The following is an 18,351-nucleotide window of genomic DNA, read 5'->3' as shown; positions in this document are numbered from 1 at the left end:
AAGGGGCTGCTCTTTCAAAACTGAGAGGAGGAGAAACTTCTTCACTCAGAGGGTAGTAGGTCTGTGGAATTTGCTGCCCCAGAAAGCTGTGGAAGCTACATCATTAAATAAATTTAAAACAGAAATAGACAGTTTCTTAGAAGTAAAGGGAATTAGGGGTTACGGGGAGCGGGCAGGAAATTGGACATGAATCTAGGTTCAGATCGGTCATGGCCCTGTGGGTGGCGGAGCGGGACCAGGGGCCGTGTAGCCTGTTCCTGCTCCTACTTCTTGTGTTCTAATTCTGTGTTAGATTTCAGGAGATGGTTCTATTCACAGGGATTAGTGGAGACCTCAGGAACAGGCTGCCAGCTAGGAGTCCTTCAAGAGTAAATTGGGCCTGTTCCTGGCTGGGGTGGAGATCACCTTTTACAGAAGGTAAGTACTGCAGGAAATATAGGTACAGAGTGATCTCCTGGACGAGTTTCGATCGCCTAGATGGGTCAGAGAGGAATTTCCCAGATTTTTTCTCCCAAATTGGCCATTGGGTTTTTTATCTGGTTTTTCGCCTCTCCCGGGAGATCACATGGGTTTGGGTGGGATGGAGAGTGGAAGTAGATTTGAGGTTAGGATCAGATCAGCCATGATCTTATTGAATGGCGGAGCAGGCTCGAGGGGCCGATTGGCCTACTGCTGCTCCTATTTCTTATGTTCTTATATTCTTATGTAAAGATTTCTCCCTGGAAAGATGGGATAGATGAGGGGCTAGACCTCAAAAGGAAAGCGAAGGACAGTGGACTCCCTATGGGGACAGCTTTTACACTGGCCAAAACTATCAGAGAGTCATGGGAGGATACCGGGAAAACCGAAATGGGGATCAAAAAGATTCCCGGCAGAACCACCGTCCACCCCAACAGGAGGATCGTCAAGATAATAAACGGTCTGACAACCCCCCTAAGGGATCTGGAAAACATGATACCCCCATGAGGGAGGAACAAAAATCATTAAAAATAACTAAAGACAAAGCAGCAAATGAAACTCAGGATCCTGAGGATGAACAATCCCAAGATTGCAGGTCTGGCACCCAACTAGGGGCTCTTGAATTCCCCTATGCCTTGGCAACCTTGCCCACAAACACACAAGTGAAGGCCCTGTTTGATACGGGAGCTGATTACACTGTAATAGATCCTGCAATTATAAAAACGAAGTGGACAGAATTGGGGAGCCCAATTTGTAAAAGACGATTAGGGGGATTCACACAAGACAAAAGCAAAATAATTAATTTTTACAAAATACCTATTACCATATAAGGAATCACAGTGACCCTAGATGTAGGACTGGTACCACAATTGGCCTATTCCCTCATTATAGGACAGCCAGACATGAAACATTATCGTAAAATCTCAACCAGACCTATAGTAGCATCCACAGACCAGGATGACAGGAAAAAACATGTTCAGACACAGCTTGATCAAACTTGCCTAGAGGGGGGAGGCAAAGACCTCCTTGAGCAACTCATTAATAGATACTACCCTTATCTACAACGTCATCCAAATCAATGTGGAAAGATAGACATCAAACCCCACCCACTTGATGCTGGCTGGCACAAACCTAAAAAACAGTGGCCTATTCAAGACCACAAAGGAAAAATAGATCTCCTAACAATGCTCAAAGAACTAACAGAACAAGGTGTCTTAATCAAAATGGCATCTAGAACTAATTCACCATTGTTTGGTGTTGCTAAACCAGATGGGAGGTGGAGATTAGTGGTCGATTATACAGTCTTAAATAAGGTAACGGCCCCACATTCTGCACAACAGCAAAATTCCATAGCCCTTCTCTCTGGAATCACAAGGGGAAAAAATAAATCTTATATTGATCTAGCAAACGGCTTCTGGTCACATCCAATCGAAAAAGCTGATTGGCCACAAACAGCGATGACTGGACCCGATGGTTATCAGTACTGCTGGATCAGATTGCACCAGGGATTTCAAAACAGTCCCGTTCTCTTTTCAGCCCACATCATTGACCTTTTAAAAGACCTACCTAATGTCAATTCTTATGTGGACGATATATATCTGTCAGATGACAATCTCCAAGAGCACTTGAAAGCCATTGATAGTGTTTTATCCAGACTTACAACTGCTGGGTACTTAATCAACATAAAAAAGAGTCAACTAGTTAGGGAAGAGGTAGATTTTCTGGGCCTGCGAATAACTGGAAATGGTAGAGGATTAACTCAATCCTATAAAGAAAAATTAGCCACCATTCAATATCCTAAAACTCTGAAAAATCTGCAAGCAAGTTTAGGACTCTTGAATTTTGCTCGATCCTTTACGTCAACCTTTGCTGAGCTCTCAGCACCCTTGTATGCTAGAGTGGGCAAAGCAGCAAAAGGATCATTCATATTTTCACCAGACGATTACTCAAAACTGCAACAATTATGCCGAGAGGTACAAAAAGCCATAGACTTGGAACAGAGGGACCTACAAGTTCCCCTCAATATTCATCTCAGGTCATCACCTAAAGTGGCAGTTGCAGTTTTCTATATTGAAAAGAGCATAGTGCCCATTCAGTTCCATTCTTATAACTTTTCCAATGTCGAAAGGAGGTACATTAAAAAAGAAAGGGTCATGACTATGGTAGTCCAATGCCTCATCAAGGCACGAACCCTTTGACGTAATAAAACTCACTACGCACTTGGTTTGAGCATAAAGCAAGTCTTTAATCAACTTGTTTCAGAACATGGAGGTCTAGTTGTACTTCACTAGTTCCTTGTCTTACAAAATATCCCTGGCAAGCTGGGGCCGACGCCCGAGTATTTATACTCCTTGGACGGCGCCACCAGCTGGCCATCCAGCGTTATTTCATGAGCAGGTTCTTGATGAATGATGAGATTTATAACATTCTTCCTGCCTAAAAGATTTGGAAGTTCGACAACTTCCTCTTAGCAGATCAGGCAGACCACGAACAGCCGCAGTCTTTTAGATTTTTGTTTATGGCTAGAAGGCATCTCTCCCCGGACCGTGTCTTGGTCCCTGGGCTGCTTGATCTGTACCAGTGGATCGACAGGGGCCGTGTTGCTCTGATCGACCCGAGGGAGGCTGGGGAGATCGTGACTCCGGGTGTGGGTCCCCACAGGCACAGAACTGGCTTCATCCTGTTGGATAGCCGGGGATTGACCGGCGTCCTGGCCTCGGGTGGCCATCCCATGGGGAGCGCTCAGCTCCCCGAGTGGATCCGGTGAGGCAGCTCACAGATCTTTCGATGCCTCAGGTAGGGCGTCATCTTCGGGGGAGCGCAGAGTGTGGGCATCATCCCCGTGGGTCCCTCTATCGGTTGGGTCCGTGGAACGGGCTGGACAGGGAGCCAGGTCCGGAGCGAAACAGTGGACTCCCGGCCATCAGGGTACCGCACGTGTGTGTACGTGGGGTTGACGTCCGTGAGTTCTATCTCGTCGACGAGAGGATCGGTTTTAGATGATCGGACGAATCTTCGGAGCAGCACGGGGCCGGGAGCTGCCAACCATGACGGTAGAGACGTCCCATAGGTGGAGCGACGCTGGAAGCTGAAGAATCGCTCGTGAGGTGTGACATTGGTAGACGTAGAAAGGAGAGACCTGATGGAATGCAACACGTCGGGGAGCATAGTTTCCCACTGCTGGTCTGGTAGGTTGTGTGACCTCAGCGCAAGACAAACAGCGTTCCAAATGATAGCATTGTATCTCTCAACCTGTCCGTTACCGATGGGATGGTACGGTGTCGTTTTACTTGTGGTGATTCCCCGTTGGGAGAGATAACTTTTGAGTTCGCTTGACATGAAGGAGGGACCCCGATCAGAGTGGATGAAATTGGCCGTACCGCAAAGGAAAAAGACTTGATCAAGGCATTTGATCACTGTGGAAGTATGCATATTGGGACAGGGGAAAACAAAGGGAAAGCATGAATATTCGTCCACCATAGTCAGTAAGTAGGTGTTTCGTGTTGAGGAGGGCAATGGCCCTTTAAAGTCAATGCTGAGTCGCTGCATAGGCTGCATAGCGTGTATGAGTGAGCCATCCGATGGACGGAAGAATTGCGGTTTTAATTCCGCACAAATTCTACAGGAGGAGCACGTTCTTTTCACATCTTGCGTAGAAAATGGGAGATTTTTAGATCGCAAAAAGTGCAACATACAGGTAACGCCAGGATGGCATAAGTCAGTATGAAGATCCACCAGAGTCGAAGTTGACATAGAAAAGCAGAATGCCCACGTGAGGGTATCCGGGGCCACATTCTCTTTGCTGGGTTGATAATGTATGGTGTATCCAAAGGCGGCCAATTCCATCCTCCAGAGTTGTATTTTGTTATTCTTGATCTTAGTGTGTTTCCGGTTATCCAGCATAAAAGCCACGGAGCGCTGATCGGTTTTAAGTGTGAAATGGCGACGAGCGAGAAAATGACTCCATTTACGTACCGCTTCGATGATGGCCTCCTTCTCAACAGGAGGATAATGGAGCTCGCTACCCTGCAATGTTCTGGACAGAAATGCAACGGGTCGACCACCTTGATTCAAGGTAGCAGAGATCGCCACATCCGACGCATCGCACTCGACCACGAAAGGAAGATTTTCATCAATGGAACGAAGCGTGGCTTTTTCCAGTTGTCGCTTGAGGAGGTTGAAAGCTGAAATAGCCGTTGCCTCTAATGGAAATGACTTTGCTTGAAGCAGGGGCTGGATCTTATCGGAGAAGTGGGGTATCCATTTTGCATAATAGGCGAACATGCCGAGTTCCCGACAAAGAGAGCCGAGATTCATAGGGTGAGGAAGCTCCTGAAGCTGATGAAGTCACTCTGGATCCGGTTTGATGACACCGTTGCCCACCCAGTAGCCAAGGATGTTGACTGATGGTACTGATTTCACAGATTTGGACTCATTTAAGGTTAAGTTGCGACAACGGAGAATGTCAAAAAATTTCTGGAGGTTGGCATCATGCTCCTTCTGGTCATGACCAGCAATGGTGATATTATCCAGATATGGAAAAGTGTCCGTTAAGTTCTCCTGTTCGACTAGGCTATCCATTGGTGACCCCAAATGGAAGGCGACAAAACTGGTAAAGCCGACCATTGGCCTCAAAGGCCGTATACTTCTTGTCAGAGTCCTTTAACGGCACTTGATGATATGCACTCTTTAAATCAAAAGTTGAAAATACCTTGTAGTTGGCAAGGTTATTGACCATGTCATCGATGCCTGGTAGTGGGTAGGCATCCAGGTCGGTATACTGGTTAATAGTTTGCGAGTAATCGATGCAAAGATGTTTCTTGTGTTGCTTCAGAGGATTTTTAACAACAACGACTTGAACCCGCCAGGAAGATGAACATGGCTCAATGATACCATCAGCTAGAAGGCGAGAGATTTCTGTCTCGATAAAGGATCGATCATCTTGGCTGAAATGTCGTGATTTAGTGACTATGGGCTTACATCGGGGGGAAAGATTGGCAAACAAGGAGGGCTCGTCGAGCAAAGCCGCCGAAAGCACACAAAACGGTACTTTGGAAATAGTAAGCTCTGGCTTTGACCCTCCAAACTCGAAAGTGAGTCTTTTGTGTTGTTTCTGGAAATCCTGTCCCAGGAGCACACCACTGCATAGATTTTTGAGCACCCCGAGCCGGGTGGAGAAATAAGTCTGGCCATTGAGAATAAGGTCGACAAGACAAGCCGGAAAAATTGGTGGTCAGTGTCGTCAGAGCCATTGCAATTTCCCTGTCCGAGGGGTAAATACGCAGTTTTAACTTACTGACAGCCCGCTCACTAATGAAGCTGTCAGAGCTGCATGAGTCGATGAGTGCACTCAAAATGTGTCCATTTACCGAAACCTTCGTGGCTGCATGGGACAGACTTTAGAGAAAAACAGCTGTGATGGGAGGAGGGGCAGTTTTACCCTTGACAGCTGTAACCTTAGTAGTGGTTCTTGGGGGAGGAGCAGTTTTATAGATTGCAGCTGTAGCCTTAGTAGTGGCTCTTGGGGGAGGAGCAGTTTTATAGATAGTAGCTGCAAAACTAACAGGAGCTCTCGACCGGTATACCTTAGAAAAGTGGCCTTTCTTACTAACAGCGGCTCTTGACTGGCATACCTTAGAAAAGTGACCTTTCTTGCTGCAATGATTGCAGGTCGCATTACGAGCAGGACAAAATTTCCTATAATGGAACGCACCTCCACAGAAGAAACACTTCCTTCTAGATTGCCAAGATGCCGCTAGGGCAGGGTCATCATCAGTGTAGGTTTTGATGGGCCTTCAATAACCACAAAACTAGAAGTTATAGACTTAAACAAGTTGGCTTTTAATCACTAAGATCAGAGCTAACATCTCAACACGCCGACTGGTTCACAGGAATGAGTCATACAGATCCTGGGATCTTTATGTAAGAGAAGTCAGGGGCGGAGCCAAGAGCCAAGACCTGGAACCTCCCAGGTTAGTCGGGAAAGAGGAAGTGAAACTATAAACAGTGGGGGAGGGTAATATACATGAGTGCAAAACGAATACAGGATCAAGACAAACAGATTTCATTACATTCACCCCTTCTATAGATTTAGTCCATCGGGGTGATGTTTCTTAAAAGTTGGTATAAGTGAGTCTGTCAGGAGGTTTTGCAGTTCTCAGTGATCGGCGCAAAGCCGGTTGGGGTGCCTCTAGGGGAGTGGATTCTGGTTCCTCCGCTGTCCGGGCCTCCGCAGTGTCTTCCAGGTTATCTGCAGTGTCCTCCAGGTTAAAGTTGGGTATTGATACCTCTGGGCGTCCTGTCTCTTTGTAGTGTAGGTCTTCATCGGGTAGTCTCCCATCGTTCTCTCCGCTCCCCGAGGGAGCGAGGTCTTTTATGGAAACAGTGTCCTCTCGCCCGTCAGAGTATTCGATATAGGTGTACTGAGGGTTTGCATGGAGGAGCTGTACCTTTTCCACAAGGGGGTCCGTTTTATGGCCTCTCACGTGCTTCCGCAATAGTACTGTCCCCGGAGACGTCAGCCACGTGGGTAGAGATATGCCCGAGGTGGATTTCCGGGGGAAAACGAACATCTTTTCGTGAGGGGTAGCATTAGTGGCAGTACATAACAGAGACCTTATGGAGTGGAGCACGTCTGGGAGGACTTCCTGCCAGCGGGAGGTCGGAAGGCCTTTTGACTTTAAGGCCAACGCGACAGCCTTCCAAACAGTAGCATTCTCCCTTTCCACTTGCCCATTACCCCGGGGGTTGTAGCTAGTGGTTCTGCTAGTGGCTATCCCCTTCGAGAGCAAGAACTGGCGCAGCTCGTCACTCATGAATGACGTCCCCCTATCGCTGTGTATGTAGTTCAGCATGCCAAACATGCAGAATAGATTACAGAGACACTTGATGACCGTGGCATTGGTCATGTCTGGGCAGGGAATGGCGAAGGGGAAGCGGGAATATTCATCAATGATATTGAGGAAGTATACGTTACGGTCGGCAGAGGGAAGGGGTCCCTTGAAGTCCAGACTTAGGCGCTCGAATGGCCGTGTGGCTTTGATAAGGTGTGCACGGTCAGGCCTGTAGAAACGAGGCTTGCATTCCGCACAGATGCAGCAGGCTCTGGTCATTGCCCTGACCTCCTCGATGGAGTGGGGCAGATTGCGGGACTTTATGAAATGGTATAGTCGGGTGACCCCTGGGTGACAGAGGTCGTTGTGGAGACCCTGTAATTTGTCCGTATGAATGCTGGCACACATTCCCCGCGATAGGGCGTCTGGGGGTTCATTAAGGGCTCCCGGCCTGTACATAATATCATAGTCGAACGTGGATAGTTCGATCCTCCACCTGAGTATTTTGTCATTCTTGATTTTCCCCCTTTGTTTGTTATTAAACATGAAAGCCACCGACCGCTGGTCGGTGAGCAGGGTGAAACGTTTGCCGGCTAGGTAGTGTCTCCAGTGCCGCACTGCCTCCACTATAGCCTGTGCCTCCTTCTCGACAGAAGAGTGCCTGATTTCAGGTCCCTGAAGGGTTCGGGAGAAGAAGGCCACAGGTCTCCCAGCCTGATTGAGGGTCGCAGCTAAGGCAAAGTCTGACGCATCGCTTTCGACTTGAAAGGGAATGCATTCGTCCACTGCACACACTGCAGCCCTTTCAATGTCCTGTTTAATACTGGTGAAAGCCTCCCGAGCTTCAGCTGATAGTGGGAAGGATGTCGATTTAATGAGGGGTCGGGCCTTATCAGAGTAATTGGGCACCCATTGGGCATAATACGAAAAAAATCCCAGGCACCTTTTTAAAGCTTTGGGATTGTGTGGCAGGGGCAGTTCCTTTAGGGGGCGTAATCGGTCAGGGTCCGGTCCAATTACCCCATCTTCCACCACACAGCCGAGGATACAGAGACGGGTTGTGTTGAAGACACATTTGTCTTCGTTGTAGGTTAGATTCAGCTTTAGGGCAGTTTTTAAAAATCTTGCAAGATTTAGATCGTGGTCTTGCTGGTTGTGCCCGCAGATAGTGACATTGTCCAGATAGGGGTAGGTAGCTTGTAGTTTATTCTCGTCAACCATGCGGTCCATCTCACGTTGGAAAACCGAGACCCCATTTGTTACCCCGAAGGGCACTCTGAGAAAATGGTAGAGGCGCCCGTTCGCCTCGAAGGCGGTGTATGGGCGGTCCTCCGTTCTAATGGGGAGCTGGTGATACGCGGATTTGAGGTCGATAGTCGAGAAGACTCGGTATTGCACAATCTGGTTGACCATTTCTGATATGCGGGGTAAAGGGTAGGCGTCCAGCTGGGTATAAATATTAACAGTCTGGCTGTAGTCAATTACCATCCGTTTCTTTTCGCTATTTTTAACTATGACTACTTGGGCATGCCACGGGCTGGTACTGCATTCAATAATGCCTTCCCGCAGGAGTCTGTCCACTTCCGCCTTGATAAAGTGTCTGTCTTCCAGACTGTACCGTCTACTTTTGGTCGCTATGGGCCTACAGTTCGGAGCGAGATTAGCGAATAAAGAGGGCGGGCTGATTTTTAAGGTTGATAGGCCACGGACTGTGAGTGGCGGCTGGGACCCGCCATATGCTTGCGTGACACTTTCGTGGTGGCACTGGAAGTCCAGGCCCAAGATTACATTAACACAGAGTTCTGGCATCACGAGCAGTTTAAAATCCTTGTAGTCCGTGCCTTTTACAGTCAGTGTTACCACACAGTAGCCCAAAATGTCCGAAGTGTGGGGCTTAGCAGCCATAGCAATTCTGCTCCGTGTAGGGGTTACTGTTAATGAGTGCCGCCGTACCAGGCTAGGGTGGATAAAACTCTCGTTACTCCCACAGTCAATTAAACATTTCGTTAAATTCCCGTTTACCTGTATGTCCATCATGGATTTTGTCAACAGGTGTGGCCTGGATTGATCCACCGTGATCGAAGCCACTGTTGGGCCCTGAGTGGCCGTTGAGTCGGGAAAAGATGGCGGATCCCAAGATGGCGGCCCGCACAGCACGCACGAGGCGGTGACGGAGTTGGAAATCGAATTCCCCCTGCAGACTTTGCTAAAATGCCCCTTTTTCTTACATTTGAAGCATGTAGCGTCCTTCGCTGGGCATCGTTGTCTGGGGTGCTTGGCCTGGCCGCAGAAGTAGCATTTCGGGCCTCGAGACATTGCCGCTGTAGTAGGACTCCTGGGTGAACTTCTGTGTGGGGACTCCGGCGGCGTAGAGCTGGTCTGAGACCTGGATGGGGAAAATGGCTGATTCCAAGATGGCGGCCCCCTCGGTGCGCACGAGGCGGTGAGGGCCGCATGGCCGGAAGAATAAGAGTCAGAGTTTCTCTGGGCCACGTCCAGCGATCGCACAGTGGCCACTGCCTTTTTTAAGTCCAGGACCTCCTTCTCCAGCAGTCTCTGCCGGATATAATTCGATTTGAGGCCCGTGATGAAGGAATCACGGACCAATTCGTCAGAGTACGCGTTGGCCGTCACGGCCTTGCAGTTACAGTCCCGGACCAGGTCCTTTAGGCCCTGTAAGAAATCGTCCATTGATTCCTCTGGTTGCTGCCTGCGTGTAGCCAGCAGATGTCTGGCGTACACTTCGTTTACTGGCCTCTGGTATTGGGCCTTCAGGATAGTGATGGCCTCCGTGTAAGAGGTGGCGTCCCGGATGAACAAATAAATCCGATGACTTACGCGAGTAGTCAGTAGACTCAGTTTATCTACCTCGCTAGCGGATGAGGCCCCCGCGAAGAGTTCGAAGCATTTGAGCCAGTGTCCAAATTGATTTGATGCTTCAGCAGAATGTGGATCCAAGTCCAGACGCTCTGGTTTTAGGAATCGATCCATCCTAGTATTCTTTAGTGATTAAAATTGATGGGCCTTCAATAACCACAAAACTAGAAGTTATAGAGTTAAACAAGTTGGCTTTTAATCACTAAGATCAGAGCTAACATCTCAACACGCCGACTGGTTCACAGGAATGAGTCACACAGATCCTGGGATCTTTATGTAAGAGAAGTCAGGGGCGGAGCCAAGAGCCAAGACCTGGAACTTCCCAGGTTAGTCGGGAAAGAGGAAGTGAAACTATACACAGTGGGGGAGGGTAATATACATGAGTGCAAAACGAATACAGGATCAAGACAAACAGATTTCATTTCAGGTTTCTAGGGTAGGGTTGTCATCAGCCGGGTTGGAGTTGTCATCCGTGAGGGCTTCCGCCCGAGGCCTATCGAAAGAGTCACTAAAAGTGATAGCAGCAGCCCGTGCACGTGGTGAAAGATAGGTGTCTGCATTCCTCTTTGCTAATTCCAGAGAACATGCCGTCCAGCGTTATTTCACGAGCAGTTTCTTGATGAATGATGAGATTTATAACACCCTTCAAGGGAAATACCCCATTACCATCTATACTGAGATTCCCGATTTAAGATCAGTATTGAGAATGGCCTCTGATGAAAAAAGAGCCACCCAGATCCGATATGATAAATGGGCATTGTTCTTGAATGATCCTACACTCGTTTTTAAATTCCTCTCCCCGGAAATGGACTTAGAGCATCTTCCCATTCTGGAGGATGATGATACGGAGGAAGGAATCAGACAAATACCTATGAGACCGCTTACAGAGTACCATCAATTCATTTACTGTGATGGATCTTCGATGACGATTATAAAAGGGACATCCCAACAATCCTCAGCTGGGATGGGGATAGTAGTAGGGACTTTTTCGAGATTCCTATTCTTTTTATCCAGAAGAATTACTGTCCATATCCCTTGGCCATAAGACAGCACAATATGCTGAAGCCGTGCTTTAGAAAAGGCAGACCCTATTAAACCCACACTAATCTGTATGGATAGTGACCACTGTAAAAGAGGATATAACCAAGATTTAGTTTTCTGGGAACAAACAAATTTTACCAATCATAAGGGTAAACCCATAAAACATAAGTCATAGTGGGAAGACATTCTCCGTTCGAGAATGGAGAAACAGAATTGGTAGGTGATTCATGTAAATGGGCATACCACTGGGACAGTACACTCAAAATGAAACAGCCTTGCAGATGAACAACTGAAACATTCGGTCTGCATGACACCCCCTCGAGAGGGGCCTGCCAATATTAGTGTAATCAATAGGGCAGAATGGGCAGCTAATCAGGATGAGGAACTGATTCAGCTATTAGACCCAATAACAGAGAATCCCCCAGGATATCCATCAAAGTACTTTTACTTGGAAACCCCTATGGGTATTGTGCTAGTTAAGTTGCCCAAGGGAAACTGAGAAGTAACCCGAGACACAAACGAGAACAGCGTGTAAAAGAAGCTCACGAGGGCATAGGTCAAGCACATTGTGGTGCCAGAACAACATTCTGCAAATTGACCCCCTTATATTGGTGGCCAGGCATGCTTAAGGCCTGTAAAACATACATGGCAAATTGTGAGCCACGCTATTTAACCAATAAGTCATCACTAATTAAGCCACCACCATTGGCTCCTGTGAAAGCTGATGAGCCAATGGGAAAGTTCTTTATTGACTTTATTAGACCACTTCCCCCATCTTTGGGATACAGACATGTTCTCATTTGTGTAGATGGCTGGTCCCCACAAAAACTGTTTCGGAAAACGCAATCGCCAATGCTATTACTGACATAATTACTGTAGCTGGTGCACCCAAAATCTTACACGCCGATCAAGGCGGAGCCTTTGTATCCAAGGTCTTCAAAGACTACTGCAAACAAAGGGGGATTGGGTTAGAGCACAGCACGCCATGTCATCCGCAATCAGCAGGGCTGGTGGAACGTAAAAACCAGGAAGTAAAAAAGCTATTGGTCAAACTGTTAAGAATCAGGGGAAATAAGTGGACCACCATCATTCCGGAGATGCAGCTATCACTTAATAATGTGCCTGCATCTGCATCAGGGACAGTGTCCCCTAAAACTCCATATTATCTGATGTATGGGGTTGAGAGGCATACACCGCTGACCCATAGTTCTTTTATTGCCTCTACACTCTGAGTCCTTGACCCGACAGTGACAGTTAGATTTTAAAAAAGTAACAGAGGAGATTCATCAAATTGATCAGAGGATAAGGGAGGCAAATAGGCAGAAAAAATTGACAAACAAAGCATGGCAACCCCTAGTAGGAGAATGGGTACAGGAAAAGAAGTTCGAGCAAAAACCTGGTTTAAGACCAAAGTGGAAAAAACCTCTTCAAATACATTCTGTTATTAACGAAAGAACAGAAAAATACATATTAATCAGCCGAATGGCAAGCATATTCTTAAAACTGTCTCCATAGACAATCTCAAAAGATGTCCTGCGGGATACCGAAATGGAGGAACAATACAAGGTGCAGTCGTACACTGTCTTTCAAGACCCAGCTTGGAGCACGACACAGGAAATGGATGTGATCAAATTACTGACGACGGTCAGACGGTGTCGCCGACTCCTCCACACGATGCTTGGCATCGCCTCAGGAATTGGATTTGCGAAAAGCAACAACCGAAACAAGGAAAGATCAACGAGTTACTTCAACGAAGGAGGAAGACACCGCAGATGAAGACGGAATCAACTGAGCGCCTGGCAAGGCCTTTATGAAAACAAGAATCCGTCCACATGCCGGATCGAAGGAACAGCGTGTCAAGCTTCAGCGAGTTCCAAAGGACGTCTCCTTGACTCGTATAAATAACTCACCTCGGAACGTGCATCTGCCGATTGGACATTCTAAGTACATGTTGTTTCGCTAATTGCATGACAATGTACCTATCATGCTTTTAAATTGTGTTCAATTTAAAATAAGGCAAAACATTGTCCTAGGATGACTTAAAAGGAATTTTCATGTAGCACATGATTGTGAGTCTCGTGAAATTAATGTGCTATTGTAACCTTATTAGTAACATTGACCAAACTCTGTCTAGATGCTGCAGTTCATTTTTTGGTCAAGGGGGGGGGGGGGTGAACAAATAAGCAATATACCTGACATAAGAAAACTACTAGGCACTTGGTCTGAGTATTAAACAAGGTTTTAATCAACTGTTTTTCAACATGGAGATCTAGTTGTGTCCTTCACTAGTTCCTGTTAAAGAATGTCCTAAGCAAGCTGGGCCCATGCCCCAATATTTATACTCTCCCTGGACAGCACCACCAGCAGGCCCCCCCAGTATCATTTCATAAGTCATTTCCACATGAATGACAATATTCTTGTCAATGCCTATTCAGAAAAATACACCATTCAATAAAAGAATTCTGACGTTATTAAAATATGACAAACTGGGCTTCAAAATCTAGAAACCTAACAATGGAGAAGCTGTAAACAGCATACAGGCTATTGAGATAAGATAAGTTGTTGACACTGAATCAATAACCTTATTGAAACAGGAGGTTGGAGGTTCCTGATAGTCTGAAGCCTGGGAAAGAACGCAATGGTATACCCTGTTAAGGGTCTTAAACCAACACTTTGGAAAAAATCACATAAGATTAAGAAACATATGCCTTCGTAAAAATGACATCAAATAATACACGGGAGACACGAGTCTGTGTTACAACCAGTTGAGGTAACTAAGAAGACAATGGTGCACCCGTTTGAGGTGTTTTTAATTTACACGTCATAAAAAGACACAAATAGAAGACCTTGGTAAGAATGACATCAAATAGATGCACCTGCTCCACACCATTTTTTATGATAAGCTTTGAACACCTAAGGGTAGAGACATAATTCTTAATGCTACAAGCTGATCTAATTGTAAAAATAGCAGGGGTCAACAGAAAAATGACTAGAGATAATTAACTTACATCAGCAAAAAATTTCAAAGGAAATACCACTGAGAAAGGGTATAAAAATTGAACTTTCAAATGGGAAGACAGTCTTACTGTAAAGGGGCAAAGCAATTCTCAGGCTTCAGAGGCAAGCTCTGTAGGTCTTCAACTCTTTGTATCTCGGGGATCAAGGTATTGAATTTGATTTTGGTGGATATCCTGGAATAAACTAAGAACTGTAAAACTAGCAAAGTTAAGATTTGAGAATAAGGATCTCTGATAATAGAATTTTAAGTTTTTTGTATTTGGAACTGTTAATGTTGCGATTGAATCACCAACTGTAAATTACATGTCGGTTCTTTAATAAGTCTATATATTTTTAGAATTCTCTCACATAATACTTCTGTATCAAACTTGTGAACTCAATCTCTGTACGCTCTTTGGTGAGGAGTTGCAGAATTTTGGGGGAGTTTTCCGGACCCTCATAATATCCGGACAGTTACAGTCTAGCTAAACTTATTAAAAGTGCTATCTGGAGGACAGTAACATTTTCAGGTTGTTCCTTTCCTTTAGGGAGAGATAGTCTGGACCTTTAGACCCAATTAAGCGTCTTTAGGATTCGGCTACCTCAAACTTTAGTTGAAAGTGAACGTCTGGGGAATACGCCTGATCCGGGGTAGCCCTAAAGGGGCTAGGACTAGTAATGATCCCTTCAGTTCTTCCTACCAAAATGTATCACTTCGCACTTTTCTGCGTTAAATTTCATCTGCCACGTGTCTGCCCATCCACCAGCCTATCTATGTCCTCTTGAAGTATATCACTATCCTCCTCACTGTTCACTATACTTCCAAGTTTTGTGTCATCTGCAAATTTTGAAATTGTGCCCTGTACACCCAAGTCTAAGTCATTAATATATATCAAGAAAAGCAGTGGTCCAATACCGACCCCTGGTGAACCTCACTGTGTACCTTCCTCCAGTCCGATAAACAACCGTTCACCACTACTCTCTGTTTCCTGTCACTTAGCCAATTTCGTATCCATGCTGCCACTGTCCCTTTTATTCCATGGGCTTCACCTTTGCTGGCACTTTATCAAACGCCTTTTCGCAGTCCATGTACACCACAACCACCGCATTGCCCTCATCAACCCTCTCTGTTACCTCATCAGAAAACTCAATCAAGTTGGTTAAATACGATTTGCCTTTAACAAATCCGTACTGGCTTTCCTTAATTAATCCACACACATCCAAGTGACTGTTAATTTTGTCCCTGATTATCGTTTCTAAAAGCTTCCCCACTACCGAGGTTAAACTGACTGGCCTGTAGTTGCTGGGTTTATCCTTACACCCTTTTTTGAACAAGGGTGTAACATTTGCAATTCTCCAGTCCTCTGGCACCACCCCCGTATCCAAGGAGGATTGGAAGATTATGGCCAGTACTTCCGCAATTTCCACTTTTACTTCCCTCAGCATCCTAGGATGCATCTCATCTGGTCCTGGTGACTTATCTACTATAAGTACAGCCAGCCTTTCTAGTACCTCCTCTTTATCAATTTTCTCTTTCACTATGACTTTGGCAGCATCTTCTTCCTTGGTAAAGACAGATGCAAAGTATTCAATTAGTACCTCAGCCGTGGCCTCTGCCTCCATGTGTAAGTTTCCTTTTTGGTCCCTAATCGGCCCCACCCCTCCTCTTACTACCCGTTTACTATTTATATGCCTATAGAAGACTTTTGGATTCCCTTTCAGTCTCTACACTAACAGGATCCTGAAGCAAGCGGATCAGTCTCTACAGTAGAGGCTATTTCCTATTTTTCCCAGCTCTCTGAGAATTCTATCATTACCTTGTGCAACGATATGTTTCCCAAGTTCTGCAGATTGATCTTTGATAGCTTACCTGGCACGTGTCCAATCCTCCCTTCAGTCTCCCGGCACAGAACATTGTGGAAGAGATCTGGCTGCCATATATTTGCCGGCACTTACTGTCACTGATCAGGTCTATTTCAGCTTTCAGCAGATAATAAGACAAAAACCCTGCGTAGAGCAGAGAGTGCAGCAATTGGTCAACTCTATAAAATAAATAGTTACTGAAGCTATTTCTTCAGGACATCAGGCTGCAGCTTGTTTAAATCATGGAAATAGAAGGGCAAACACCAGATTTATTACAACCCTTCCCCAGCATTTAATAAAAGTGCCCGTTTGTGAAAATTATCACGCATATTTCATTTCCACCACAAGTCCTGTCCCAGTGAAGCAAAGGCCTTCCTGTCAATACAGCTCCTGAGATACAAACCCACCTGTCTGTCTATTTTAATTCCTTTTCAGGCGAATGATTTACACAACACAAATGGATTCCATTGCATCATGCAGTGTAAATCTTGGAACCAACTATTTGCATCTTCCGACCTATCGCTGTCTGCATCCTCTTCCTCCTGCCTGCAGAATGTTCACCCTATCTGCACCCATTCCTCCCGCTGTCTGCACCCTCCTCCCGCTGTCTGCACCCATTCCTCCCGCTGTCTGCGCTCTCCTCACCCTGTCTGTACCCATTCCTCCCGCTGTCTGCGCTCTCCTCACCCTGTCTGTACCCATTCCTCCCGCTGTCTGCGCTCTCCTCACCCTGTCTGCGCTCTCCTCACCCTGTCCGCGCACATTCCTCCCGATGTCCGCGCCCATTCCTCCCGATGTCCGCGCCCTCCTCCCGATGTCCGCGCCCTCCTCCCGATGTCCGCGCCCTCCTCCCGATGTCCGCGCCCTCCTCCCGATGTCCGCGCCCTCCTCCCGTTGTCCGCGCCCTCCTCCCGTTGTCCGCGCCCTCCTCCCGATGTCCGCGCCCTCCTCACCCTGTCTGCGCCCTCCTCACCCTGTCTGCGCCCTCCTCCCAATGTCCGCGCCCTCCTCACCCTGTCTGCGCCCTCCTCACCCTGTCTGCGCCCTCCTCACCCTGTCTGCACCCATTCCTCCCCTGTACTTTAGCATATTAGCTTCTCTTCAGGACCTGATCTTTTCTCTCTTTCTTGGTCTTGCCAGTTCTCTGTGTAACTCTTTCTTTCTCTCTCTCTCTTTGGTTGCCTCTCATTTTCGCCATTTCACTCTTGGTTCTCTGTCTCTCAGTCCTGCTCTTCTCTGTATGTTTCTCCCTCTCGTTGTCTCTGTTTTTCTCTTGGTCTCTTTATTTCCTCCTCTATTTTGAATCTCCTCTTTCTCTTTTTTTCATTGTTTCTGTTCTGTTTCCCTCGCTGTGTTTTGCTTCCTTTGAGTCTTGCTGTTTCCCTCTTTTGGTGCCTCTCTGTTTTCCTCTCTCTGTTTCTGTCTCTGTTTCTGTATCAGTTTCTCTCGCATTTGAGTTGCACGGTTTCTCTCTTTTGATCTCTCAGTTGCCCTCACTCAGCCATTTCACTGCATTTAAAGCAGACTACGAGCCAGTTGCAAAGGAATGACCATACACACACCCATATACACTACACTGCTCAGGCATACAAATACACACAATGAAGTGCTGCGTTGCTGCTTACCTGCTTCTGTTGTACTTCCCCAGCCTGTTACATAACATCTCATTCCCTCTGAGAATCTGTGGGAGGGCGAGGGTATACAGGCAGGCTGGATGATTTTGGAGAGGGTGACAGGCTTGGACAGTTCCAATAGGGCAATATCATAATCCAGATTGGCAAATTTGAAGGAGGGGTGTATGATGATGCGTTTGAAGGTTACTTTGGTGCCCTGCAATCCTGAGCGCTGCAGCGTTCCCAGGTAACCGAGCCAACGACTCAAACTCTTCCAACTGCAAAAGGAAAGGTCGATCAAACATCTGCTTGTGGTTCGGCAAACATTCACGGGTTAGCAAACTTCCTTATTTTAAATATATTGCACTTCCATTGTATTTATTTAATTTTCCCTCTCTCTCTGTATCCCCCCTGTTCTGTGCAGCACAACATTGCCCCTGGACTATCAGTTAATAAACGTTGCTCCTTAATATTGTCTTTGCTAATTTCCGCCCCTCTTTGCCTGTTGGTGCTGACTATTACTAGGGTGAAGTTCCACACTGACAGGCTGCCGGTGCCAGACTCGATTGACCATTCTTTTGTATGAGCCTAGACAGGATATTCAACCATGGGTGGCACTGCACCTGAGCCCGATCCTGTCCTTACCTAACGCCCACAGACATGACATT

The 18,351-nt window shown here is 46.6% G+C and overlaps 1 protein-coding gene across 1 annotated transcript in view; it reads right to left on the bottom strand.

The window, feature by feature from the left end:
* Positions 1-18,351, bottom strand: part of tmprss9 (transmembrane serine protease 9) — a 73,687-nt gene that overhangs the window by 14,975 nt on the left and 40,361 nt on the right. The window contains exons 10-11 of the mRNA XM_086004774.1: positions 17,696-17,961; positions 16,078-16,214 (exon numbers count right to left, since the gene is read on the bottom strand). Of these exons, the coding sequence (XP_085860900.1) occupies positions 16,078-16,214; positions 17,696-17,961 (403 nt within the window). The remainder of the gene's footprint in view (positions 1-16,077; positions 16,215-17,695; positions 17,962-18,351) is intronic.

This window comes from Somniosus microcephalus, chromosome 13, assembly GCF_052327205.1.
Source record: "Somniosus microcephalus isolate GS21.2 chromosome 13, FLI_Smic_1.0, whole genome shotgun sequence".
Taxonomy (NCBI): Eukaryota; Metazoa; Chordata; class Chondrichthyes; order Squaliformes; family Somniosidae; genus Somniosus; species Somniosus microcephalus.
Note: the sequence above shows the minus strand (reverse complement) of the source record. Positions and strands in the feature narration are given on the sequence as shown.